General features: G+C 46.4%; 1 protein-coding gene, 1 long non-coding RNA gene and 1 gene segment (V, D, J or C); 2 read left to right on the top strand and 1 right to left on the bottom strand.

Annotated features, from left to right (window-relative positions):
• LOC147582999 (uncharacterized) overlaps window positions 1-5872 on the bottom strand; it is a 63314-nt gene extending 57442 nt beyond the window's left edge. Inside the window, exon 1 of the long non-coding RNA XR_015244380.1 lies at window positions 5398-5872. This is a non-coding gene — a long non-coding RNA (uncharacterized LOC147582999). The remainder of the gene's footprint in view (window positions 1-5397) is intronic.
• Window positions 1-26337, top strand: part of LOC112866698 (T cell receptor beta constant 2-like) — a 197090-nt gene that overhangs the window by 158442 nt on the left and 12311 nt on the right.
• Window positions 22275-26081, top strand: LOC112866699 (anionic trypsin). Its single transcript, XM_025929666.2, has 5 exons — window positions 22275-22404; window positions 23638-23797; window positions 24835-25088; window positions 25451-25587; window positions 25877-26081. The coding sequence occupies exons 1-5, from the start codon at window positions 22365-22367 to the stop codon at window positions 26027-26029; spliced, it is 744 nt and encodes a 247-aa protein (XP_025785451.1). The 5' UTR covers window positions 22275-22364; the 3' UTR covers window positions 26030-26081.

Genomic DNA, 26337 nt, shown 5'->3' with positions numbered 1-26337 from the left:
GGCCATCTGTTCTTTGATTTAAGGTAATGTACCTTTCCAGTTTGTGCCTGAAGCACTGCACGATGGATCCATGGATCCAATCGAAGCTCCGTGAGGCATGGAGCATGCCTCTGTGGTCCATGAGGGCCTTCCCGGGGCCAGGCACATAGCAAGTGTTTGAGAAATATCAATACAAGGATTCTAAGAGGCCTTCGAGAATTCTAATCAGGATCTGTCTTCCTGATCTCTCTTTCCAGCTAAGCACCCTTTTAATAAGCAGCTTAGATGACAAATCTTATGGATAAATTCTCTGAGACAAGCTTTTCTTATTAAGCATAGATGCTGCTGATCTCTGAGCTAGCCATGCCCCATTTCTGCAACAGCTTCACCATTAAAGATTCAGGGACAGGGGCGCCTGGGTGGCGCAGTCGGTTAAGCGTCCGACTTCAGCCAGGTCACGATCTCGCGTTCTGTGAGTTCGAGCCCCGTGTCAGGCTCTGGGCTGATGGCTCGGAGCCTGGAGCCTGTTTCCGATTCTGTGTCTCCCTCTCTCTCTGCCCCTCCCCCGTTCATGCTCTGTCTCTCTCTGTCCCCAAAATAAATAAACGTTGAAAAAAAAAATTTATAAAAAAAAAAAAAAAAAAAAGATTCAGGGACAGAATTTTCTAGCCACAGACTCCATAATCACCTCCAGCCTCAGAGAGGAGCTATGGTGACATGGGGGGGAGGGGGAGGGCGGGAGGGTGGAGGCAAGCTCTCCCGAGGAAAGACCCTTCATGGGAACTGCAGGGGTCACTGAGCTCAGAGCCGAGACGTGTTGACCCTCTGCCCCAAATTGCTATTGTGAGTTCAGGAAGAAGACTGTGACAAAGAGGCACTGTGGAAGTAAGCTTTACTGGAGTATGTCTCAGTTTGGGATTTCTCTTCTTCATAATGAGTAACAGAAATGTCCTATAATCCTTTGCCTCCTGCCCACGGCGTATCAAGCCTATTCAACTGCCAGAGCAAATAATATTTTAGCATTCCCTCCTCTACACAATATTTTGTTTGTTAACAGTCATGTAATAATTACAAATCTTAACATGCCCCAAAATCACCTGTTGAGGATTTGTTTTGTTCTGTAGGGTTATTTTTTAAAATTGTGTGTGTGTGTGTGTGCGCATATCTGTGATAAGGGCACTTAACACGAATCCCTTTTAACAAGTATTTAAGTGTACAATCCAGTCTGGGGGCGCCTGAATGGCTCAGTCATTTAAGTCATGATCTTCCAGTTTGTGGGTTCGAGCCCCACGTCAGGCTCTGTGCTGATAGCCCTGGATTTGCCCAAAGCCCTGCTTCAGATTCTGTGTCTGACTCTCTCTCCGCCCCTCCCTTGCTCTCTCTCTCTCTCAAAAATAAATAAACATTTAAAAATGTACAATCCAGGGGCGCCTGGGTGGCGCAGTCGGTTAAGCGTCCGACTTCAGCCAGGTCACGATCTCGCGGTCCGTGAGTTCGAGCCCCGCGTCGGGCTCTGGGCTGAATGCTCAGAGCCTGGAGCCTGTTTCCGATTCTGTGTCTCCCTCTCTCTCTGCCCCTTCCCCGTTCATGCTATGTCTCTCTCTGTCCCAAAAAATAAATAAAAAACGTTGAAAAAAAAAATTAAAAAAAAAAAATGTACAATCCAGTCTTGTTAACTACAGGCACAATGTTGTAGACAGATCTCTAGAAGGTAACCATCTTGCAAGACTGGAACTTTGTACCTGCTGAACAGCGACTCCCCAGTTCCCCTCCCCCAAGCCCCGGCAACTGCTTGTTTTCTGTTTCTAGGTATTTGACACTGGGCTAAGTGAAATAAGGGAGTCACCGAAGGGCAGATATTACACAAAAGGAGTCTTTTATCACCAAAGTTGTTTAGAATTTCTGGCACATGGTGGGAACACAAGCAGAACAACTTTTAATTGGATTTTATTATTGTCTTTTTTTTTTTTTTTACATCAGTATCTGCTACATTATTTATATTTGGCAATTGCCCAAATGATTCCTTTATAACAAACAGGAAAACAGATTCGGGCCCATGTAATTCCAATCCAGAATTACATTCTGTATTTAGCTGTTATTTCCCTGTACTCTTTACTCTGGACCTCTCCTCAGGCTGTCCTTTGTAAGTCAATACTTTGGAGGAATATAAACAGTTACTTTACAGAAAACGGTACTTAATTTAGTACTGTGGTAAAGCATGTTGGAGGTGAAGCGTTAGATGAAAATAATTTGTACTTTCCATGTTTCCCCTCGTATTACATTTTCAAGCTTTTTATGATGAAAAATTTTAATCACAAGAATAGAGAGGAATAATACAATGAGCCCTATCGCCCAGATTCAATAATTAACATTTTGCTACTCCCCTCCCCCCCACCATCATCCATTTCCCCAGCATTTTGGGCTGATACATTTTGAAGCAATTTCCCAGACATCACAGTATTTTATTCCAGATTTTAGTAAGCTCTAAAAAAGAATAACACTTTGTTATATCATATTACCTACCTAACAAAATTATTTGCAATTCCTTACTATTATATACTGCCAGAATTATATTCACATTTCTCCTATTACCTTGAAAATGCCCTTTTTAAATACCTGCTTATGCATTTGCTTGTGATGTCTCTGAAGTTCTTCTTCCTTCCCTTTTCCCTCCCTCCCACTCCCCTTCTTCTTTGTCCTCTTCTACTTCTCTGCAGACAGTGCACTCCTAGTGAATGGGGAAGGGCAACTCTAGGCAGGGAGAGAGAAGGGGGGCTCGGGGAGGCAGGTTGCTGCGACGAGTGGGAGGCTGAAGAAACGGAGGGGTTTGGAGAGAAAAAAGATGAAGGTATTCCAGACCCGTCTGGGCTAGGTGCCATGCGTGGAGTCTCACGAACTTTCTGACAAGGTCCCAGTAAAAAGTCAGGGACAAAAATCCTTGGTGGCTACCCAGTCGGGACCCTGTCACTCTTGAGAGCTTTATACGCTCTCTCAATAAACTCTACCGCTTTGCTCACTCTCTGTTGTCTGCAAGATTCATCCTTTGACTCCGTGAGACAGGGGCCAGCGTCTCTCCCACCCTCCGGTAACCCTAGTGCTTGCACCTGGAACCAGCCACACCTGGACTCCACCATTGGTCGCCCATGGTGTCCACTACACTGCCAGGTGGACCTGCATGTGTGGGCACTGGCACCACTGTGTCTCCACCACCAACACAGAGGACAGAAAAGGCAAGTGTTTTATGAAGGAATTAGCCTATTACTCATGGGAAGAATCACATCTCTGTATGTCCCTACATCTATGGAAGCAAATCATAACAATTAGAACAGAAATATCTACAACTAGGGGCGCCTGGGTGGCTCAGTCAGGTAAGCATCCAACTTCAGCTCAGGTCATGATCCGCAATTTGTAAGTTCCAGCCCCGCGTCGGGCTGTGTGCTGATTGCTCAGAGCCTGGAGCCTGCTTTGGACTCTGGGTCTCCCTCTCTCTCTGCCCATCTCCCGCGCACACTCTGTGTCTCTCTCAAAAATAAAAAATAAATAAACATTAAAAAGATAAAAGAAATATCTACAACTAAATACTTTCAGCGTACTACATGTGTACTTAAGGATGGACATGTAGAAATGAGGACTTGGGATATAAGGATGTGCCCAGGATGGCAAGGAGCTACTAGGGATCTGATAAACTCCCCTAAACACTAAAGCTAATCATTTCAAAAGCAGAGAACAGCACAACAGGAAGATGGAATTTGAACCCGAACACGAAGTCAGACGTATTTCTTCTGGCCGCTTCTGGTTATGAGATTCCCGGGGAATTCAGGGGCAAGATATTGACGGATGAGTCAGAATTACTCTGGAGTTTGAGGCTTTTCCTTCCTAGCAGATAAGCAGGATCGGACACTGCCTGGGCGAAGTCCCTATTACAGAAGTATCATGAAGCTTAAAGAAGAAACAGCAGGGCTGGTGTAGGACACTTGGTAATGAACCAGAGTATAATATCAAGAGTTTAACAGCAAGTGCAGTTTTGGTTTTGTCGATTTGAATTCTTGGGAAAACAATTCCTGGAGAAATATTTTGGAAAGCAAGTCTTTTTAGACAAAGATTTATCCCAAAAGGGGAACATAAGGATGAGTCCAAGAAATCATGTGGGTGAAGAATTTTAACATGCTGTCTGACACAGAATCAGTATTCAGTAAACAACGGTGTGGTGATGAGTCAGTGCTTTGACCAGCCACACTTACGGAGCCCTGCCTGTTTATGATCAGTCCGTAGGTACCAACTTGTTCCTTCCTGCATTCACCCTGTGCGGTTGGTACTGTTATTAGTCCCATTTGACATATAAGGACACTGAGGCCCAGAATTTGCCCGTGGTCACAGCCAGTAACACGAACGACAAAGCGGATTTCAAACCCAGTCAGCTCCACAGCCTGCCTTTGTAACCAGTGCGCTAATTGTGGTAACTATTGTTACTCAGTAAGATCCTATGAAAAACTAAAATTGTTGTGAAGGAAATGTATGTTGAGAGATGGAGAGGAGAGAAAGAAGGGGTGGGGGGAGAGAGGGAGGGAGAACATAATGTTTTCCCCCATCAGAGTTAGTCAGGGAAAAAAAGTCCCCATCTTGGAGACTCACTTCCTGAGACTCACTAGGAGGACCCGGCACATCAGGACCCCTGGCTGAGCTCTACCATACAGACCGAGTTAGGATACACAGGCAGGCGGTGGCGGAAAGAGACAAGGTGGAGTCTGGACAAATCCATGCAGACATCCTCATGCTCTCTCCCTCCCAGGAAGATGCATACCTTCCCCTGCAAGGAAAACGCAGAGCCTACGAGCAAGGGTTCTGCCCAGGGGGGCCCGTTAGAGACACGGCATCCCAGCCGTGTGGGGCAGCTGGTGTTATGGGCTGAACTGTGTCCCCTCAAATTTCCTGTGTTGACGTCCCAGCCCTCAGGACCTCCGAATGTGACTATATTTGCAGATGAGCTCTTTAGAGAGGTAATTAATGTAATTAATTGAGATGATTAAATGAGGTCACTGGTGCGGCCCCTTCTTGATCTGACTGGTGTCCTCGTAAGAAAAGGGAATTAGGATACAGACACACACAGAGGAAAGACTGAAGACAGAGGGAGAAGAAGGCCACCTGCCGGTCGAGGAGTGAGGCGTCTGAGGAAACCAGCCCGGCCACACCTTGATCTTGGACTTCTGGCTTCCAGAACATCAAGAAAACCCATTTCTGTAGGGAGAGTCACCCAGTCTGTGGAACACCCTGGCAATCCAGGAAAAGTAATCCAGCTGACCATACAGGCCCTCTCTACCTAATACGTACCCAAATTCCACACCCAAAGAAACAAAGCAGGTGTTCAGCACATATTACATTGTTTGTGCAAGCAGTCCAGGCAAAACGATCTACACTTACCAGTTACTAGGTGGTGGGAACGCTCCTGAAGTCCCAGCGCCCAGATGCCTGCCTTGCAAGCCGGTCTTTCTAAGGATGGCCATCTCAGGCCTACCTTGCCAGCTGTTTTCTACACACGCACATGTGCACACACACATAGACATGCATGCACACACATGCATGCACACACACATTCGTGCACACACATACACATGCATGCACACACAAGCACCCACAAGCACATGCACACGTGCATGCACACACACGCATGCGTGCACATGCACGCACACACATACACATGCATGCACACACATTCGTGCACACACATACACATGCATGCACACACAAGCACCCACAAGCACATGCACACGTGCATGCACACACACGCATGCGTGCACATGCACGCACACACATACACATGCATGCACACACATGCGTGCACACACATACACATGCATGCACACACAAGCACCCACAAGCACATGCACACGTGCACACACACACACACACACTGCAGAACAGAGACGGCTTTCACTCTGGCATCTCTAAAGTCTCCAGCATCTAGAAGATGACTAAGGGATCGTGAGCGTGGGCAGGGACAGCGACATCACAGACAACCAACCTGGAGCCTGAGAGAAGAGCCACTCCTGCCTCGAGCCTGCCATGGGGCCCAGGCTCCTCTGTGCTGTGGCCTTTTGCTTCCTGGGAGTCGGTGAGTCTGGGGAGTTGGCAGAAGACCCCTGTGCCATTATTCCTAGGCCCTGAATACAAGATTTATCCCTCAGCAGTCTTCCTGGCCTCTTTTCTCGCCTCATCTGTCCTTCCCTCTTAGGCTTTGTGGACACACAAGGAACCCAAACTCCGAGATATCTCATCGAGAAAGTGGGAACGAAAGTTTTGATGGAATGTTTGCAGAATATGGACCACGAAAGAATATACTGGTATCGACAAGACCGAGGTCTGGGGCTGCAGCTCCTCCATCGGTCATATAATATTGACAGTACTGAGAAAGGAGATGCCCCTGACAGGTACAGCGTCTCCAGGAAGAAGAAGAACGCCTTCCCCCTGGCCCTGGACTCTGCCAGCACCAACTAGACATCTGTGTACCTCTGTGCCAGCAGTAAATCCACAGTGCCTCACAGCCACATCCTCTCTGCTCAAAAAGGGCAGATATCAGGGGGAAGTGACCCCAACTCAGGGCTGAGCTGCACTGGCTCCCACGGCACATTTGTGCCAATTAGAAGTAAGGCGGCCTCTAAGGGGAACCAAGGCCATAGACACGCATCTTGGCTAGGAGGGCATGGATGTTTTTCAGGCCCCACTCGTCACCGTTTCCCAAGTCGGGGGCCCTTCTGAACTTACTTAACCCGCCCCACCATATGTGTCATCCCCAACCTAAGTTCATGAGACCCCCACCCCAACCAGGAGGAGAAGTCTCTCACTTATTCACACTGGAGCGGCCCTGCCCTATGACCGTTTATCAATCTTTCCTCCCTGCTCCTTTCCTCCTCCCTCATACTGTTTGCTACTTGGATCACCGTATGCTCTTAATTGACATTTCGCTAGAGGGCGCTCACACAGTCTAAACTTTTTAGCTAAATGTTCTTGTCTTTGTGCTGATTCAAGAGAAAGCTTGTGGAGTTTGACTTCTGTTTACTCAGTTGAGAAAGAGAAAAACCGACAAAAATGGATCTTTTTAAGTTTCTCTAAGTGCGCGATGATGTTTGATTGGAAATTTCTAATCAGGGAAGGAATACACTTTGATGCAGAAGGTGGTAAGAATTAGGCTAAGGGCACCCTGGTGCCTCAGTCGGTTAAATGTCCGGACTGTTGGTTTTGGCTGAGGTCATGATTTCATGGTTTGTAAGTTTGAGCCCCGCATTGGGCTCTGTGTGGACAGCACAGAGCCTGCTTGGGATTATCTCTCTCCCTCTCTCTCCGCCCCTCCCCTTATGGCTCTCTAAAGCTCTCTCAAAATAAAAATTAAAAAACTTAAAAGAAAAAGAATTAGTCATGCTATATCTGTACTCACAATCCTCTGGAGAAAATATCTGTTTGTTTTAGGAATGAAACATACACTATCCTGTCAGTAAATATGAATTGAGCCTATTCTGCTTTGGGAATACAAAAGAAATGTAAAGGATATTGGAAATCCAAATGTCAGTGCAAAAGTATTAATGAGACAAAACAGGCATATTAGATGCTTCGATTCAGTGCTAAGTTTTTATGGTGTAGAACTCAGAGAAAAAAGTAAATCAATCACATTACAATATTCAGTATTAAGTTCACATGAGAGCTAAGACTTGAGCTGATTTTTTTTTTCTCTTCGGAGTTTCTATTTAAAGTCAAGTTAGTTAACATATAGTGTAGTATTGGTTTCAGGAGTAGAATTTAGTGATTCATCACTTACATATAGCACCCAGTTTGAGCTGATTTTAGATAAAAAGTAAAGGCAAGAGGAAGTATTAAAAGTAAGAAATATCCTGCAACATTCTTGTGAGAGATCCTGCTGGAATGAAAAGGTGGCATTCTTTCTCTAAAAAAAGATAGGGATCATAGGTCTCCCAATGGAGGTCGACATCTAGAACAGAGAAAGCACCTTTTCGCAGAATGGTGTGAAATGACAGAACACATCTGCAAACATCTATTTTTGGTGGGCCTTCAGGGTGTCTGGGAGTCCTATAATTTCTCATAAATTATTAACTTCCCACAGCAAGCATTGCACCAACCCAGAAGATCAACCTCAAGAGAGGGGAACAGATATGAGCATTCCCAGTGCTTTCTGGGACCATCCCCAACTAAACTGAGACCCTGGTGGAAAGAACGCCACCCCGGACCAGGTTTCAGTCCTTACACGCTGCCATTTGCTCCTTCAAAGGCATCTTACCTTGCTAAGGAGCTGTCGCCCAAGCAGAGAGGTAGAACACATGACTTAAATGAAAAATATGCAGAGATTGAATATCATACATCAAATGAATTATACAAGACATCTAAAGAGGTTGAAAGGATTGTAGATTCGGATAAGAGGCTTGAGTTTAGAAGTAAATTGAAAAAAAAAAAGTGTCCCAAAGAGAGTTCACAGAATACACTCTTAAAAGCACATAAAATATTACTAATGTTTACCATAAGAGTACAAGGAAGCATTCGGAAAATGTAAACCATGATTTTGGATAAAGGTACATCACATTAAGATACTGAAAAATTCATAGAAGGAATGATGCCATCCTAAATCTCCAAGAAAGAGAGGTTTAAAATTCTGTGACTTAGGTAAATACAGCAAATTGTTCTGTGTTAAATGAAAATATAAACAGGCTTTGCTAGGACATGATGGAAAAGTGGGGATAGCCTCTTAATAAACAGGGGCAATGAAAGAGAACATCTCCCCTTTTTCCTAGACAAGCGTGAGATATCCCAAGCAGTTTATTGTAACTTACAGCTGTGAAATACAAGTATTATTGCCTACTAACTATAAATGAAAAACCTATATCTAAATAGCTTGCCCAAAGCCACACAGCTGGAAAGTTAATGGCAGAGATAAGTGTTCCTATACTGCTTTTGAAATGATCAGATAATGGAGTCCAATGTGGGTAAATTTCCAAGCTCAGCTCAATGGGTCTCAAATCCAACCATTAGAAAGATATAACTCACACAGCCAAATATCTGGGTCTCCTACCTCTGTGCCAGCAGCATAGCCAGCACCAAAGACGTCTTCCATGATGTAGCATATACTTTCAACACTTCCACCTTGAAGTAGAACGATGAAGTGTTGACAGAAGAAACGGTATCACCCTAGTGATGGACAAGTAAAGATGGCCATTAAAAAAGGCCAATGATATGTTTGATGAATATAAACAACTGAAACTAAGGTATATCTTCATTCAGTTTCAGAACAGTGCGGACAAAATTATCTAAAGTGATGCAAGACAAAGAAAAATGTTAAAAGTCAAAACAAGTTATAAATAAAGAAATGAGAAACAGAATGATTCACATTTCTCAGTAGCGACACTGAATGCTAGAACACGGTGGTGTACAAGATAATTGCAAAACTCTGATAGAAAACAATTTTCAGCCTATGTTTCTCAACCAACCCAAGCTACCAGTCAAATGCAATTTTCATTTCTGCCAGGATCTAAACCCTTTATTTCCATTTCACTCTTCCTAAGGAAGTTCCTGGATAATGTATATCAGCAAACGACAGGAGAAAGTCGAAAAGGGAAGGAACGGCAGGATTCAGAAAATAGGGAATCTGACTCAGAATAACAACAACCAAAAAAAGCATCAGGATAACAACTGTATGGAGCAACGAGTTAGCAACCAGGCCAGACTGAAGCAGGAAGACTTCAAGGTTCATTTTCAGCTACTGCCAAAACACAGACTGTGGCTACACTAAATGAGAAACTCATCCAGAACATCATCTAGCGTCAGTTCACACGATCAGAAACCCAGATCCAGCCTGGAGAAGATGACCTCCTTAAAAATAATCTAGATGACTCAGAGGCTTCAGATATAGGTACCAACCAAACGATAAAAGTCTGCTGATTACCTAACAGCCATTCAAAAGAATGAGGCAGTTCTTGTAATGCCATGATAACTCCTGTAAGACTCATCCTTCACAAATCACAAATATGAACTCTGGACCAAAAAAAAAAAAAAAAAAAAAGTTTAAAGTTTATCTTTAATGGGCTGAAAAGCAACCAAAAGAAGGCAGAATCTACGGGGAAGTAAACACTTGCATGAAAGGTAAGTTTTCTGTTTCTATAGATTTTTGCCAAAAAATAGATCACAGTCAAGTAGAAACCCATGAAGAATTGACTAAAAAGTTAGCGAGGATGTCTCAGAAAAAGGATATCCACAAAATGGCAATCCAAAATTCTGCATGCAAATCTGTCCCAGTCTCTGGTTAATGCCTGAACTATGCATGAGAGAAGCACTCCAATCAACCATGCTAAGGGTAAAAGAACTGAACAGAAATTTCCAGTTTTGTCAAACAGAAGAGAACAGAATTCAGAGGTTGAATTTAGCAAGTTAAATGCCAGTGAAAACAAAAACCCAATCACCCCTCAGAGAGATAACCAAAATCCAGACATACCCTTGACAGTGTCTAAGACACAATGAAAAAATTACTAGGTATATAAAGAAAATAAATAACATGACCTATAGTCAAGAGAACATCAGTATGGCAGCTGCCTGGCTCCAAGCTCTGAACTCCTGATATGAAGACATATTTTGAGCTTACCTGGATGATAGAATTCATGAACAGGGATTTAAAGCATGTTCAAGGACATAAAAGAAAATATTACTGTAATGAAGAAAACAAATGGGAATTCACAACACAATAATGGAAACTATAAGAAATAAATGGAAATTTGAGAATTAAAATGGCAATATTTGAAATTAAAAAAAAACCTCACTGAATGAGCTTGGAGCAGATTAGAGATAACAGAAGAAAAATTCAGTAAACTTGAATTTACGGCAATAGAAATTTTAGTGTCTAGCGAATGGGGCGGGGGGGTGTGCAAAAAGAATAACAGATTCCAGTGGTCTATAGATAAATATCAAAAGACAATAGCTGTTGGAAACTTGGATTTTGAGGTAGAAATGTAGAGCACAAGAAATAGTGAAGTGTAGATACATATTAGAGATTTTTCTTAATTCCTTGTAGTACACACAACCGGTGAAAGCAAAAATTTCAGCACTGCATTGCCGGGCATGTGGCAGACAGACACAATAAAGATGACAACAATACCACAAAAGACGAGGTTGGAGAGAACAGGCCCACGTAGTCGCAAAGTTTTATATTTTCAATGAATCTTTACGATATTAATCATAAGTATACTGTAAAAATTTAAAATGAGTATGATAATTTTCAGCCAATCACTAAAAGAAAAAAATAGAGAGATACCTGAAATGTCAATAGTTAACAAGTCAAAATAGATTGTTTTCAAATAATTAAATAGGGTCTATCCCAGGAACAAGCTTGCTCAATACTCAAAAATCAGTCACTGCAGAGGCGCGCTTGGGTGCCTCCGTTGGTTAAGCATCTGACTTGATTTCAGCTCAGGTCATGATCCCAGGGTCGTGGGGTCCATCCCCGGGTTTGGCTCTGCACTGAGCATGGGATGCCCTGCTTGAGATGATCTCTCTCCCTCTGCCCCTCCCCCACTTGCACACGCACTCTCAGTCTCTCTCTCTCTAAAATAGAAATTAAAGGGGTGCCTGGGTGGCTCAGTCGGTTGAGTCTCCAACTTTGGCTCAGGTCATGGTCTCACGGTTCGTGAGTTCGAGGCCTGCATCGGGCTCTGTGCTGACAGCTCAGAGCCTGGAGCCTGCTTCTGATTCTGTGTCTCCCTCTCTCTGACCCTCCCCTGTTCATGCTCTGTCTCTGTCTCAAAAATAAATAAACATTAAAAAAATAAAATAAAAATAAAATAGAAATTAAAAAATTAGGGGCGTCTGGGTTTCTCAGTCGGTTAAGCGTCCGACTTCGGCTCAGGTCATGATCCTGCGGTTTGCAGGTTCGAGTCCCATGTCAGGCTCTGTGCTGACATCCCAGAGCCTGGAACCTGCTTCGGATTCTGTGTCTCTCCCTCTTTCTACCCGTCTCCTGCTCATGCTCTGTCTCTCTCTGTCTCTCAATAATAAATAAACGTTAAAAAACGTTTTTTAATAAACTAAAAAATTAAAAAAATAAGTCATTATCATTTACCTTATTAGCACATGTATAAAAACTACAACAGTTATCACTAGAGATAGAAAAAACACTTAATAAAATTCCATATCCATTGTTGATAGGAACACTCAGAGAAGTGGGAACAGGACGAACTTCCTCAGTCTAACGAAGGACATCTGCAAGCAGCCAACAATTAACAGCATAATGAATGGCAGAAATATTCAACACTTTAGCTCCAACATGATAGACGAGTCAATAACGTTCACGCACAGCACTTCTGTCCCACATTACTGGAGGTGCTAGGCAGCACATCCAGGCAAGAAAAAGACGAAAAGGCTGAAGAGTAAATGATAAGGTAAAATATTTTAAGAGATGAAATCACCATTTATATTAAAATATCAAAAGAAACTACAAAATTATGAAATTAATAAGTGAATTTATTAAGGGCATGGGCTATAATATTAACATGCAAAAATCAACTGCAGTTTATATGCTATGGCAAACAATGGGATAAATGAGTTTTAAAATTTGAATTTAAAAGAATATAAACAAGCCCAAAGTATTTAAGAACAAATTTAACAAAAGACATGCAAGACACGTATACTGAGAAGCAAAAAGCGTTACTCAGAGAAATGGGAGACAACTTTATTACTATTTTTTTTAGGTTTTCTTCATTTATCTCGAGAGTGAGAGAGCACATGAGTGGGGGAGGTGCAGAGAGAGGGAGGGGGAGAGAGGGAGAGAGAGAGAGAGAGAGAGAGAGAGAGAGAGAGAATCCCAAGCAGGCTCCACAATGTCATGCAGAGCCCGATGTGGGGCTCGAACTCACAAACCGTGAGATGATGACCTGAGCTGAAATCAAGGGTTGGAGGCTCAACCGACTGAACCACCCAGGTGCCCCGAAAGACAACTTTGCAACGTGGGATAGATCATGTTCACAAATTGGAAGTCTGGATGTTGTTAAAATGAGCGTTCTCCTCAAATTCATCCATGGATTCAACAAAATCCTAATTCTTGAACCAACTGAGTTTTGGTGGGGTTTGTTTGTTTGTTTAACTAGAAAGCTTATTCTAAAATGTATATGGAAATGCAAAGGTTCTGTGAGGAGGTGAGAAATGGTTGAAAGCCTATGTGTGATCTTTCAGGCTTCACCAGTGGCAATTACCCAAAGGGTAGCACCTATGTGGTGCTCCATAATGACAGGTGGGGACGCGGTGGATACGTGGCGGATGGATGGCAGGTGAATGTTACGCCTTGGGAGTGAAGATCCATCCTAAGTGAAGAGCCACACAGCTCCACTAGGGGGCAGACGGATTTTCGGCACATTCTGCAGAGGCTCCTCCTCCTACCACAGAAGGGAAACAGACGCAGTAGGAAAGGAAGACCACGCTGGGGAGGAGAGATGAACCTGAGTTTGCCTTCTCAGTGCCTTTTCTCAGGGAAGGTGAGAGGCTATCACCTAAAGATGCTGACTTGCCTGCTACTTCTCCTGGGACAAGGTATGAGTCTGATCCCACTGGGAAGTTTGGGGTTAATGTTGATGCCCAGTGGAGGAGCAGAGGGTCTGAGGCCACCCATCAGAGGATGAGGGAACTGGATTAGTGGATTAGTGGATTCTGATGGTATAACAGTTGGAAGAACAAAATGGAGGCCGTGCCAGGGATCCAAAGTGACATTAAAGCAAATAGTGAAAAGACCATCCTGCCTGGGGACGAGCTTGTCAGCTTTCTCTCTCTCTCTCTCACTGGAACTAGACACTGTGTTCAGCGCTCTCCTCTCTCAGAAGCCACACAGGGCCATCTGTCAACGCGGGACCTCTGTGACAATCCACTGTGAGGTCGATATCCAGTTCACCTTAATGTTCTGGTACCATCAGCTCCCAGGACAGAGCTTGGTGCTGATGGCAACCACAAACCAGGGTCTGGAGGCCACTTACGAACATGGATTTACCAAGGACAAGTTTCCCATCAGCCGCCCAACCCTAGTGTTCTCAACTATGACCGTAAGCAACGTGAGCCTTGAAGATAGCAGCTTTTACTTCTGTAGTGTCGGAGACACAGTACTCAGCACGGATCAGAGGTCTGAGCAAGAACCTCAGCCAGCTCCCTCCTGTCTGGCTCCCACCGGATGAACCCGAGGCCCCAACCAAGGCAGGTGGGAGGGGGAAACCACAGCTCTAGCTGTTCCTGTGCTTGTGGGCAGGTCTGGGTGTGAAGGGGGAAGACTGGCCACAGGGAGAGAATCTGCAGGACGAACTGGGGGTGGGGTGGGGGAGGGGGACTCCAGCCAGACACAGGAAGTATAGCTGTCAGGAGGCTAAGGATAAAATTTCCTTCGTAAGGTATTTAGAAGTACTCGGGAAAGACCATTGGACACAGTTTGCCTTCAAGGGGCAGGGTCAGAAATCCCCTTCAACTATTTTATCTCAGAGCTCTATTTGGCTCGTTTTCTATTGATATACTTCAGAAGGCTCTTAGCCATCTTGCTATCATACTGGTCCATTAGACTGATGGCATTTTGCTGGTTGTTCTTGGTTACCTGGAATCATAAAGCACTCGAGATGCCTCAGTATGCCATATGCAGGCCGGACCAACGTAAAATCTGCAAAAGTTCAGGGACCTGCCACATTGATGAGCTTTCGAGTGGTCCAAGGTCTGGGACGTGTTTGATTATACCCTCTTAGCTGCTAAACCTTATACTGTCTGCCAAGGAGAGAGGCGTGATGCTGAGAGGGCCTCTCTAGACTTGGGAGTTACCATATACCACAGTTGGGTGTGCCAGACTGGTCCATTTGCTGTGTAATCTGTAAGGTGAGGGAAGTGCGAAAGGGGGTTCCACAGAACAAGGTGGTGATTAAAGCTGCCTCGGGTCATACACCAGGCAGGTCCATCGTTCTCCAAGTCCCTGTGGCGGGACGGGAGTGCCCCCAGCCTTCCCCAGTAAGAGACGCACTGAGCAGACGCAAGGAGTTTTAGCGCGAAGCCACACTCTTCTATCCGCCAACAGCTGTTTGTCCTTTGGAGAGCACCCTAGATCTTTGTGTCACGTCACATCATGGCAGTCAGAACTGTGTATTAGCTGCCCCTCGGATCTGTAAAGCTAGACATGCACAGAGTAGATACACAAGCCCAGTCTCAATTCACTCTCAAGAGCGTGAGTCTCAGGGTTGCTCCGACCCCACCCGTCTTTACCATCAATCCACACCCAAGGCTGCATGGGAGTGTCCTAGTTCCAGCTGAAAAACCCTGGGCCCGTGTTCTGGCCCAGGTGACACGTTTCCCTGGAATCATCAGTACAGTGCCACACAAGTGTGGTCGGAAAGGGAGTGGTGACGATGATCATCTCAAGGGGCTAGAACTTCAGCCTCTAAATCTAAGTGTTCCCATTTTATGGGAGGAAAGATGGCCTGAGGTGTAGTTCTAACCTGTGTTCACATTTCTTTCACACTGCCATTTAGACCTTTTAACTGTTCACTCACATTTTCCTTCTATTTGCTTCCCTGTGGTGCATTCTGGGTCATTTCTTTGGAACCAGCATCCAGTTTACCAATTCACTCCTCAGTTCCAATAAGCCATTTAACTCTTCAGTTGACCTTATCTAGTTAAATTATATTTTTGTTTCTAGAAATTCTACTTGGATCTTTTACAAATATGAGCGGTCATTTTTGAAAGCATCTTGCCCTTGTATATTTTTATTATTATTATTTATGTTTTCTTTAATTTTAGAGATAGAGAGCATGCAAGGGGGGAGAGGGGGAGAGGGAGAGAGAGAGAGGGAGAGAGAGAGAGAGAGAGAGAGAGAGAGAGAGATAATCTTAAGCAGGCCCCACACTCAGTGCAGAGCCGGACACACGGCTTGATCCCACGACCCTGGGCTTATTGTAGAAATTGAGAATGAGATGAAATCATCCACATAAAACACAGAACACTATGCCTGATAGAGGCAAAACAGACAATTAATTTAGTCCTGCCTAAATTTCTTTCTCACTATAATATATGAAATTTTACCACTAGTAATTCTTTCCTCAAGGTTAGGTATTGCCCTCACTGGGAACATTTTATTTATTATTGCCATTGTTTCTCTTTCTTTTAGCTGTTTGAATCACAAGATCCATGCATATTTTTGCAAAACGTAAACTCACTCATTTAAATAAAGTGAGATCATACAACACATACTGCTTTATAACTTACTCTCTTAATATTCCACAAATACCATTTCATGTCAAAAAATCTACATTAAGTTTTGTAAGACCATTTCAATATGTTGATGGTCAATTTTTACAATTAAAACCAATGGCAAGGTAAATATCATATGCTAGATGACAGGGTTGTTTAATTTAAAAAGCAATGGTGTGTGTGTTGATTTATTTCTGTTACAGACTCAGCAGGGAATAATGAAAGCCCTCCCTACTCTTCCTTTACATGATTGGCCCCTTCTTTTTTATTTTTCTAAAGTTGATTTATTTATTTTTTTTTTTTTTTAAATTTTTTTTTTCAACGTTTTTAATTTTATTTTTGGGACAGAGAGAGACAGAGCATAAACGGGGGAGGGGCAGAGAGAGAGGGAGACACAGAATCAGAAACAGGCTCCAGGCTCCGAGCCATCAGCCCAGAGCCTGACGCGGGGCTCGAACTCACGGACCGCGAGATGGTGACCTGGCTGAAGTCGGACGCTTAACCGACTGCGCCACCCAGGCGCCCCCTAAAGTTGATTTATTTATTTTGAGAGAGAGAACACGAGTGCACAATCAGGGAAGGTCCAGAGAGAAGAAGAGACAGAATCCCAAGCGGACTCTGCACCTTTAGCACAGAGCCCGATGCGGGGCTGAAACTCATGAAATGTGAGATCGTGACTCAAGCCAAGATCTAGAGTCAGACGCCTAACCGACTGTGTCACCCAGGCACCCCATGACTGGCTCCTTCTTATGTGAGGTCTCAAGTTCAAATCTCATCTCCCCCAAAGAGGTCTTTCCTGACCCCCTTACCTAATATAGCACTTGTGAACCCAGAAGCCGCTCACATTTATTACCACTCTATCCTATTTTAACAATACCTAAGCACCATAATCTGATATAAATATACCTCCTCACATATGTGTAGCCACACCCAGAAATGCAAATAAATGCCATGAAAGGACATTTCCTATCTTCTTCATTGCTATTTCCTTACAGCTTAGAAAAACTGCAGGAATGCTTCAGGAATTCAGCCAATGTTTACTGAGTGTTACAGACTGAAATGTGCTCCAAAATTCGTACAAGTACAGCCCTAAGCCCCGGTATTTTAGAATGTGATTATATTTGGAGATTTGGTCTTTAAAGATCTAATTAACTTAAAAACGGGGCCATGAGGATGGCCCTAATCCAAACTGGCTGGTATCCTTATCAGAAGAGATTAGGACATCCTAGAAGAGACACGAGGATTGTACCCACAGAGGAAAGGTCACATGAGGACACAGTGAGGAGAAGGCCATCTACAAGCCAAGGAGAGAGGCCTCAGGAGAAACCAATCCTTCTGATACCTTGATCTTAGATTTTTAGTTCCCAGAACTATGAGAAAGTAGATTTCTGTTGTTTAAGACACCTAGTCTGTATTATTTTGCTTTGGTGGCCCTAGCAAACGAATATATTGAGTAAATAAATATGATTCAAGGGGCGCCTGGGTGGCGCAGTCGGTTAAGCGTCCGACTTCAGCCAGGTCACGATCTCGCGGTCCGTGAGTTCGAGCCCCGCGTCGGGCTCTGGGCTGATGGCTCAGAGCCTGGAGCCTGTTTCCGATTCTGTGTCTCCCTCTCTCTCTGCCCCTCCCCCGTTCATGCTCTGTCTCTCTCTGTCCCAAAAATAAATAAATGTTGAAAAAAAAATTAAAAAAAAAATAAATAAATATGATTCAAAAGAAAAGAGGAAATTTTGCCAGGCAGTATGGATTTCCCAGGAGAAAAAGAGCTTAGACAATGTAATCCCATAAGCAAATGAACTGAATTGTTCTAACAGGGACGAACTGATGCTTTGACTTTTATGTTTGAAGAGAAAGGCGGCCCCACAACGTGCCAGTCCCCTCTGCTGCATTCCCAAGGCTGGGAAAGGGAACAGATGTGATGGGTTCTAGAGACCTAAGCCCAGAACCTGCTCAAACACAGTGGCTCTGAAGTGGATTGTCCTCAAATTGGAACTGTACAGGTGCCTGTGTGAAGTGAGCACTCCGTGCTGAGCCTTGGAGATCCTCTGGGCAGGTTGGCCAATAAGAAGTGGACAAATTAGCGGCTGCCTTCCAAATGGACAACACATTCTAGAGTTTTTATAATCCAAATGAGTGGACAGAGCCTAACTGACTGATTGGGCTTATCACTGAACTTTGCTTGTGGAGTTCAATCTGGATCTAATATGATTTAGAAAGATAAATATACATGCCATTAATTAAATCTGAGTATCATGGGACAAGTCATGACTGCTACAATAATAACAGCCCACATGCCTATTCCTTTTGGACTCTCTCCTGCCTTTCTTCTGCTTACTACCCTCCAATAGATGCTGGAGCCACTTAAGCAGCTCTAATAGGCTCAGGGACGAGACAAGGAGGGGTGGAAATGTGAACAGGAAGGCCATAACATTGCAGGAACCAGTCTTTCATTAGCTAGTGTTAAAGCCTTAATTGCCAGAGACTTCCCACTTACCCCTCTAAAGAAACCTGAAGAATAGATAAAATATGCAAATGGAACCTTGCTCTGGGCACAAAACTTGATCTTCCTTGGCTTCAAGGTGGGGAGCAGGACAAGGGGGAGAGAAAGGGTGGACTCCCCCATTTAGCCAATCAGCTATGGCCAGCCTACGCCTCGACACCTCTGTCTCAGCCTTCATGTTTTTCTGGGCCACACAAAGTGCCCCCCTTCACTATCAAGAGTCAGTGATTCCCAGGCTCAGATATTCAAGAAAGCAGTTCTTATCAGATGAGAAATTGTGCCATGGTGAAAATATGTGGTTTAGAAAAAAATAATGGAGGAAGAAAAAAGCTGGAAGTTTAAAGAGAAGACAGCTCGGAATTGGACAATGTGGTTGGAGATCAGTAAAGGACACTGGGCCGAAGGGGGAGTTGACTACAAGAGGAGGAGAAATACCTGAGCCTGGTCGGGGGTAGGGGTGGGCTTGGGAGAAAAGGGTTAAAAAAAAACAAACCCACAACTAGTGACTTGGAATCTGACCAAAATCTACTTTTCAGACCACTGAGATGTCCCAAAGACCCCAGTGTGTAGCAACACAATGGGAAATAACTTAGCTTGTGTAGGGAAAGCCTCTGGTGTCAACTCCACATTCATCAGCCAGGTGACCCTGGAGAAGTCACTGACCTCTGAGCTTTAGATTCTTTATGGTAAAACGGAGAAAACGGTGTCTGTTGCCTAACTCATGAGGCTGCACTGCGGATCAAATAAAGAAGAAGGGAAGCGAATATTCTATGGTAGAGCAGGCGGGTTCTAGAGTCAACTATCGTGCTTAAATCCCATCTCTACAACTTACTGGCTGTGTGACCTTGAGCAAGTTACTCCACCTCTACATGGCTCATTTCATCATCTACAAAATGGGCAACCTCATGGGTAGTTGTTATAATAAAGTGAAACAAAAAGGTCCATGAAAGACTGAGACAATGTTTGGGATAGTAAGCACGAGGAAACTATTCACTGTTACCGTAATTAAAAGCCGGTGGTTTGAGACGCTAATCGTGAAACACGAACTAGGAGAATGTCTTAGAGAAATGCTCAGAATGAAGAGTGTAAGAGCTGCACAGACTTATCCATATTGAATTTGGGCAAAGGGGCACCTGAATCCATCCTACATGCCTGAGCCTAAAGCATGAGGTAATAGTGTCACTTACAGCTATTTTCTCTCCCTAGAAGGTGATTCCTGCTACGTTCAAGAAAACTGACTTCGTGCTGTGTTGTGGGTGTAATAGTTTATTCTGAGGAAGAGCACAAAATATCAGGAAAAAGCTAGTCTTGAGGCTTTAAACACAGAAAGTCCTCGAGCTCTTGGGTGTTCCCTTTCAGACAGAGTCAAAGCCACAAGCACCTATCCAGAAATGTTCTCCCTGCTCCCCAGTTTCCTACCAAGGATCCCCTTTTCCTAGTGCACCTCTCCAGGGAACACTGGACGTGTTCCTCTCTTTATCCACTACAGCAGGGCTTCCTACGAACACCCCACAACAAAGGGATAAAATAGCATATTTGGTGACGTTACGGGGAAAGCCCCTACTGTCAAGGTTCCACAACCGGGGGCAGCCACCCAGGAGCACGGGGAGATATGCCATCCATGCCTTGGACGTGGCAAGGTAAGGCTCTGAGACCGGGTGCCAGGTAGAGGACTAATTAATCTTCTATTTCTGCCAGGGAGCCAAGCATCAGGAGGGATCAGGAGGTACGTTTTGTCCTCTGGGAGCCTCTGGCTCGATCCCAAATCGACATTCCCTTAGATGGCACCTGCAGCAATTCCCAGACTTCCAACGCTTTCCACGTCTTCCAGTAGCCTTGAGGCCAGCTCTGCCATTTTTAGATGTACGTTCTTGGGCAACACCGAACCTTGCTGATTCTCAGTCTCTTCCTCTAGAAATGGAAATAATTTCTTTCTGCACATTTCACAATTAAAACATTTGTGAAAAGCCAAATTTGAAACTCAACACAAACGAAGCTCAGCATGCCACTGCTGTTTGTGTGTGAAAGCTCGTTAAAAGCTGTCAGGCACTGTACAAATATAGCACCTTCCCCCAGAGGTGTGAGCCCACCAGGATGAGAGGGGGTGCCATAGGCAAGGCCAGAGCTCTGAGCAGCGGCTCCCCTGTTGTGGGGAAGCTGGCCTCCAGCCATGCCAGGCACCGGACCGGCCTATGGGCCACTCCCAACACCACGAGTCCCACGATAGTGTTTTCCCCAACTTCTGCCAGTTTCCATTTACTCCATTCCCCCAGCCTACTTCCTGTCTCACCACCAGACTCCTCGGCCTTTTTCACCTTGTTCACCAATGCCAGAAACTTTCCTCGCTTCCACCTTTCAGAGAATTTGAACATGGACCATGCCCGCTCCAGCTCTTCACCACCCTGGAGCTCAGAGGAGCTGAGAAGGAGAAGTGTCTTCACCAGACAGCTTCTCCACCTGGTTCACATAATTACACTTGAGCACAGACACTGGCTCCACCTCTAGTCCCCTCTGGTCAGGTTATGCCTCAATAGGTTACGAGGTTGTGTCTTGGTGGGTGGTGGCAGGTCCCAAACTGAAGTCATTCCTGGGAAAATGAACTCTGGACTGAGGCCAGTACAATAGTCCCACTGCATCTAAAATAGAAAATTCCAGAATTCCCCCCATTCCTTTGTTGCTCCCGATGATCAAATACTCGACCCCTTCACTATGTGCTAATCTCTCTACCTACTGCTGGTTCTCTGATCAGAACCCACGTTTACCACTTTCAAACCCTTTTTAGTATCTGATCTGGAGCACACAATTGGACCTCAGGCTGCCAGCCCCCAGCAGGTGGGGGAAGTTTTCATCACACGGGAGCAGCTTCCCAGGGCAACCAAGAGGTTGCTGAGAGAAAACCCAAGACAGTGTGAGTGATGAGAAAGATCGGCATCCTGATAGGAACGACGAGGAGGGATATGGTGTTGACCTTCTGTCCTCCAAATACATCAGGCAAATGTCTACTTCATTTCTCCCTCCAAACGCTCCTGTCCACAAGCCTAGGTAGGAAGGAAAGCCAGCTGAAAGCCCAGATTCCCAAGAAACTCTGCCTCTCCCTTCTCATCAGCTCTTGACATTGGGATGCTGGTTCCCTTGAGTGTGGCCTTCCTACCCAGTGGTTTAGACTTGGGAGAAGGGTGTTCGTGCTTACAGATACAAGACTTAGACAAGACTTCTCTCCCCTTGTGGGGGCTTCAGGTTACCAGCAGCCAAGTTTGCTTCCAATACCAGCTCTTGCTTAGAGTTCAATAAATCTCCATGAGGTCAGAGGGCCCAGGCCATTCTTCTTCCTCCTCTCATCTCAGCTTAAGAAGGTCCAGCTGTGACATATGGGGGTTTGGCTTCTTCCCCTCACCCCAGAACCCTCCCAGGAGTCAGCTGCTCTTCCTCTCTGCCCTCACAAGGTAAGCTTTCTTATCACCAGCGGGTCACGAATCCACAGATGGCCAAACACAGAGCTGAGGCAAGGCCCCGGGAAGGGAAAGTTACAGGTGTGTTTGTCCCGGGAGGAGCGGTGACCCTCCACCCTCACACACACCCCTCGCCCTCATTTGGGGAGGTATAAAAGCGTCCCCACTACTCACTCAGTTCTACTTCTGCCGCCATGACTCCACTCCTGATCCTTGCTTTCGTGGGAGCTGCTGGTGAGTCCCACGTGTGGCTTCGGGCCCCACTCACCCCTCTCCTGGCAGAGACACCTGCTCTACCTTTGCCGGTCTTCTGTGTTTACCTGGGTTCTGATAGTCTCTCTCCCCTGCCAGGGAGCCCTCCTCCTCATTCTTGGGCTCTCTGTAAGACTCTCCCACCTTGTGCTGACCTCACTCCCAACCCCATCATCGACCCATTTAGGACTTTGTTGGGAGGGGCTGGAAAGGGAGACCAGGTGCCAGTCATCCATGAAATGAACCGGGGGTCTTGAGGCTTAATTCTGGCAACTCTGGGATAGCTCCCCTATAGCTGTCCTCAACCTCAGGTATGCCTAGAGAAGTCGAAAGAATACTCATGCCAGACTCCTATCCTTAGAAATTCTGGTTTAGTTGGCCTGGTGTGTGGCCTGTGCATTGAATTTTTTTTTTTTAAGTTTATTTATTTATCTTTGAGAGTGAGCAAGAGAGCAAGAGTGAGCAGGGAAGGGGCAGAGACAGAGGGAGAGAGAGAACCCCAAGCAGGCTCTGGGCTGTGAGCACAGAGCCCTCTGCGGGGCTCGATCCCACAACTGTGAGATCATGACCTGAGCCGAGATCAAGAATCAGACACTTATGTGACTGAGTCACCCAGTAGCCCCTGTGTATTGAATTTTTTAATTTCCTAAAAGACTTTAGGATTCCCAAGTGTGTAGCCAAGGTTGGGAATCACTGTTCTATTAGGCAATAACAGTTGGTCTGCCTTTGTCCTGCCTAATGGGCCTGGGGGCTCCTGTAGATTTTTAGCTATGGGAAAAGCTGGGTACAGCCAGGGCTACTTAGCCAGATTTTCCTCTCTAGGCCAATCCATCCTGACAATCTGGGGCTCAAACAGCCGTGAGGAGTAGAGCAATGATGGATGAGAAGCATTCAGTGGATGAGAAAACCACATTCAGACCTGTGTCACACCGAGTGTAGTGTGAGGCATGTCCTGTGTTCTTGCCCGGTGCCCCCGGCAGAGGTCTGGGCCTGAGCCCCAGCAGGCACCGGGCTATGTGCCCTGCAGACACACGGAGAGGCTCAGGAAAGAGCTATGCGCTTGGGCACCTACTGGGGATGTAACGCCCCCTGCCTGCCAGTCTGTCATCTCTGCGCCTGTTGAGGACTCCTGATTAGCATGATCCAACCACAGGGCTCCAGGCTCCCCTTGCCCACTCCGCTGAATTGGCTTCTCCCTTCCTTTCTCCGTTCAAGTTGCTTTCCCCACTGACGACGATGACAAGATCGTTGGGGGCTATACCTGTGAGGAGAACTCCATCCCCTACCAGGTGTCCCTGAACTCGGGCTACCACTTCTGCGGCGGCTCCCTCATCAGTGACCAGTGGGTGGTGTCTGCGGCTCACTGCTACAAGTCGTGAGTGCTGGGTCCCCCACACCCAGAGCCCTCTCGGGTGCTGGGTCAGCCCGGGAGTGCGGAGGTTGGAGAAGATGGGTGAATGGAGAGGCAAGGTTGTCACCAGCCACCCACTCACAGAAGTGAGGGGGCAAAGAGGGGCACTGGATAGAAAGCCTCTCCCATCCAAAACAAATGGATGACACAGCAAAGGCTATGGGTCAGAAAAGTAGGGAGGGACCCTTTTGGGGGTGGTGAGGTCCAATGGGAAAGCAGCAAGGACCTTGCATGAGTCTCCTCTGCCAGTTGACTACCCATTGAAACCACCTAAGATCTGTTCAAAAAATAGTGACGCCTGGGTCCCATCCCAGGGCACTTAACTCAGAATTTTCAGGAAGAGGGGTTTGAACACTGGTGAGTTTTTAATGCTCTCCACCTCTGGTGACTCTATCCTGTGGCAGAGCTGAGGATCATTGCCTGGACCAAGGGTTCTCCATCAGAATCACCTGAAAGGCTTGCTAAACCATGGACCACTGGGTCCCACACCAGAGCTTCTGATTCAGCAGATCCGGGGGTGGGGGCGGGGGTGGGGACCAACCCTCTGTACTTCTAGCAAGTTTCCAGGTGATGCTGAGGCTGCAGGTCCCAGGGCAACAGTTTGAGAACCACTGGGTGAGCTCATACAGGATGATGGCACTTACCAGACCGAGAAGGGAGGGAATAAGGTCGCTGCATGTAGGTAGCGAAATGACAGAGGCTGAGGGATGCATGGGAAGCTTCTAGCAGGTCATTTGTGCCTGTGGTGCCAGGTGCATGGGGGTTTGTTGGGGAAAGCAGGCTGAGGAGCAGTCCCCACTGGGTCCCTTCACCTCATCCCTGCTCCATGACCACCCACCTCTCAAGCAGAAAGTTCTTGGTCTCACACCTGCACTGACCCACCACCCCTCTCCTGCCTGGTGATATTGCTACAGTCCTACCCATGAGCAGGAACCTGGAGAACCCTGGGGAAAAGTGGGCATATGGACAAGAGGGTTTCCCCACACTTCTCTTCCCAACAGTCGCATCCAAGTGAGGCTCGGAGAGCACAACATCGAAGTCCTGGAGGGGGATGAGCAGTTCATCAACTCGGCCAAGGTCATCCGCCACCCCAGATTTAACAGCTGGACCCTGGACTATGACATCATGCTTATCAAGCTCTCCTCACCTGCAGCCCTCACTGCCCGGGTGTCCACCATATCGCTGCCCTCCGCCTGTGCCCCCGCCGGCACCCAGTGCCTCATCTCCGGCTGGGGCAACACCCTGAGCTCTGGCAGTGAGTGGGACCCCCACTGCTTCACCCTCTGACTTCCCCGCATCTCCCAGAACCAAGCATGCCCCTGAGCTTGAACCCTTCTACACTCCGAGCTCGGGGCTGGGTGCTAGAAAGAGGCAAAGCTTTAAGGAGTTGACTCCCTAGAATCAAAATATAGGACAAATATAGCCCTTTCTACTGTCACATCCAGGGAGGGGGTCAGCAGCGATCATTCTGGGAACTGAACCCCATTGTCCCTCACTGGGGCTTACGTGCCTGGAGTCCTCCCCTGGCCGCCCTCCGTGTTCAGCACTGGATGGCTGTCCCCTCTCCTGGCCTGACTCCCGTTTTTCCTTTCCTTGATCTCTTCCTGCTCCTCAAAGCCAACTACCCCGAGCTGCTACAGTGCCTGGACGCCCCGCTGCTGAGCCAGGACCAGTGTAAAGCCGCCTACCCCGGGCAGATCACGGAGAACATGGTTTGCGCTGGCTTCCTCGAGGGAGGCAAGGACTCCTGCCAGGTGACTCGACCCCTTCCCACGCTGAGACCCTTGCCCAGCAGCAGGATTGGAACACCCAGCCAGAGCTGTGGGGTTGGTGGAGGAGGGCTCCGTGCAGTGGACTCGTAAAGAAGCGAGGAAGGCTTGTCTGTGTGACAGTCATCTTCGAGTGAGAACAGAGAACGGGCCACCATGGGAGGGGTGCAGAACCACAGATCTGACCAGGACGCAGTCTTTTAAGGTTCAGACTCTGTGGTTCTATTTACCGTTTTTTCCTTTCTAACCCTTGTCCCGTCTGCCTCCTCCCCAGGGTGACTCTGGTGGCCCTGTGGTCTGCGGAGGAGAGCTCCAGGGCATCGTCTCCTGGGGCTATGGCTGTGCCCAGAAGAACAAGCCTGGTGTCTACACCAAGGTGTGCAACTTTACAGACTGGATTAAGGAGACGATAGCTGCCAACAGCTAAAGCCCCCAGGCCCCCTGCCATCCATATCCTAATAAAGTGAGCCTCTCACAACTGCCTGTGTCTGCACCTGCTCCCTCCTGCCCTCTCGCTCTGTGGACATCCTCCCATCTGAGGCCAGACAGGGCTCTACCCCTTAGAGACGAACAGAATGCCCCAGCTCCCGAGATATGTTCCATGGAATACTGGTTTAGCAGCATGTGAAGAGAAGGAATCTAAAAACCTACAAGTAGGGGGCAATGGGGGGCTATTTACTAGAGAACAATACCTTGCAGAAGGCTGTGCTAAAGAGGTTCCTTGATCTTGGGACT

Source organism: Puma concolor, chromosome A2 (assembly GCF_028749965.1).
Source record: "Puma concolor isolate L17-30 chromosome A2, mPumCon1.1.hap2, whole genome shotgun sequence".
Taxonomy (NCBI): Eukaryota; Metazoa; Chordata; class Mammalia; order Carnivora; family Felidae; genus Puma; species Puma concolor.
The sequence above is the reverse complement of the archived record's forward strand: the minus strand, read 5'-3'. Positions and strand labels throughout refer to the sequence as shown.

Excerpts from the sequence above, each read along its gene's own strand:
- LOC112866699 (XM_025929666.2), top strand. The coding sequence starts at position 22,365 with ATGACTCCACTCCTGATCCTTGCTTTCGTGGGAGCTGCTG. Across the intron at positions 23,798-24,834 it reads GCGGCTCACTGCTACAAGTC|TCGCATCCAAGTGAGGCTCG; the intron begins GTGAGTGCTGGG and ends TCTTCCCAACAG. Across the intron at positions 25,089-25,450 it reads CAACACCCTGAGCTCTGGCA|CCAACTACCCCGAGCTGCTA; the intron begins GTGAGTGGGACC and ends TGCTCCTCAAAG.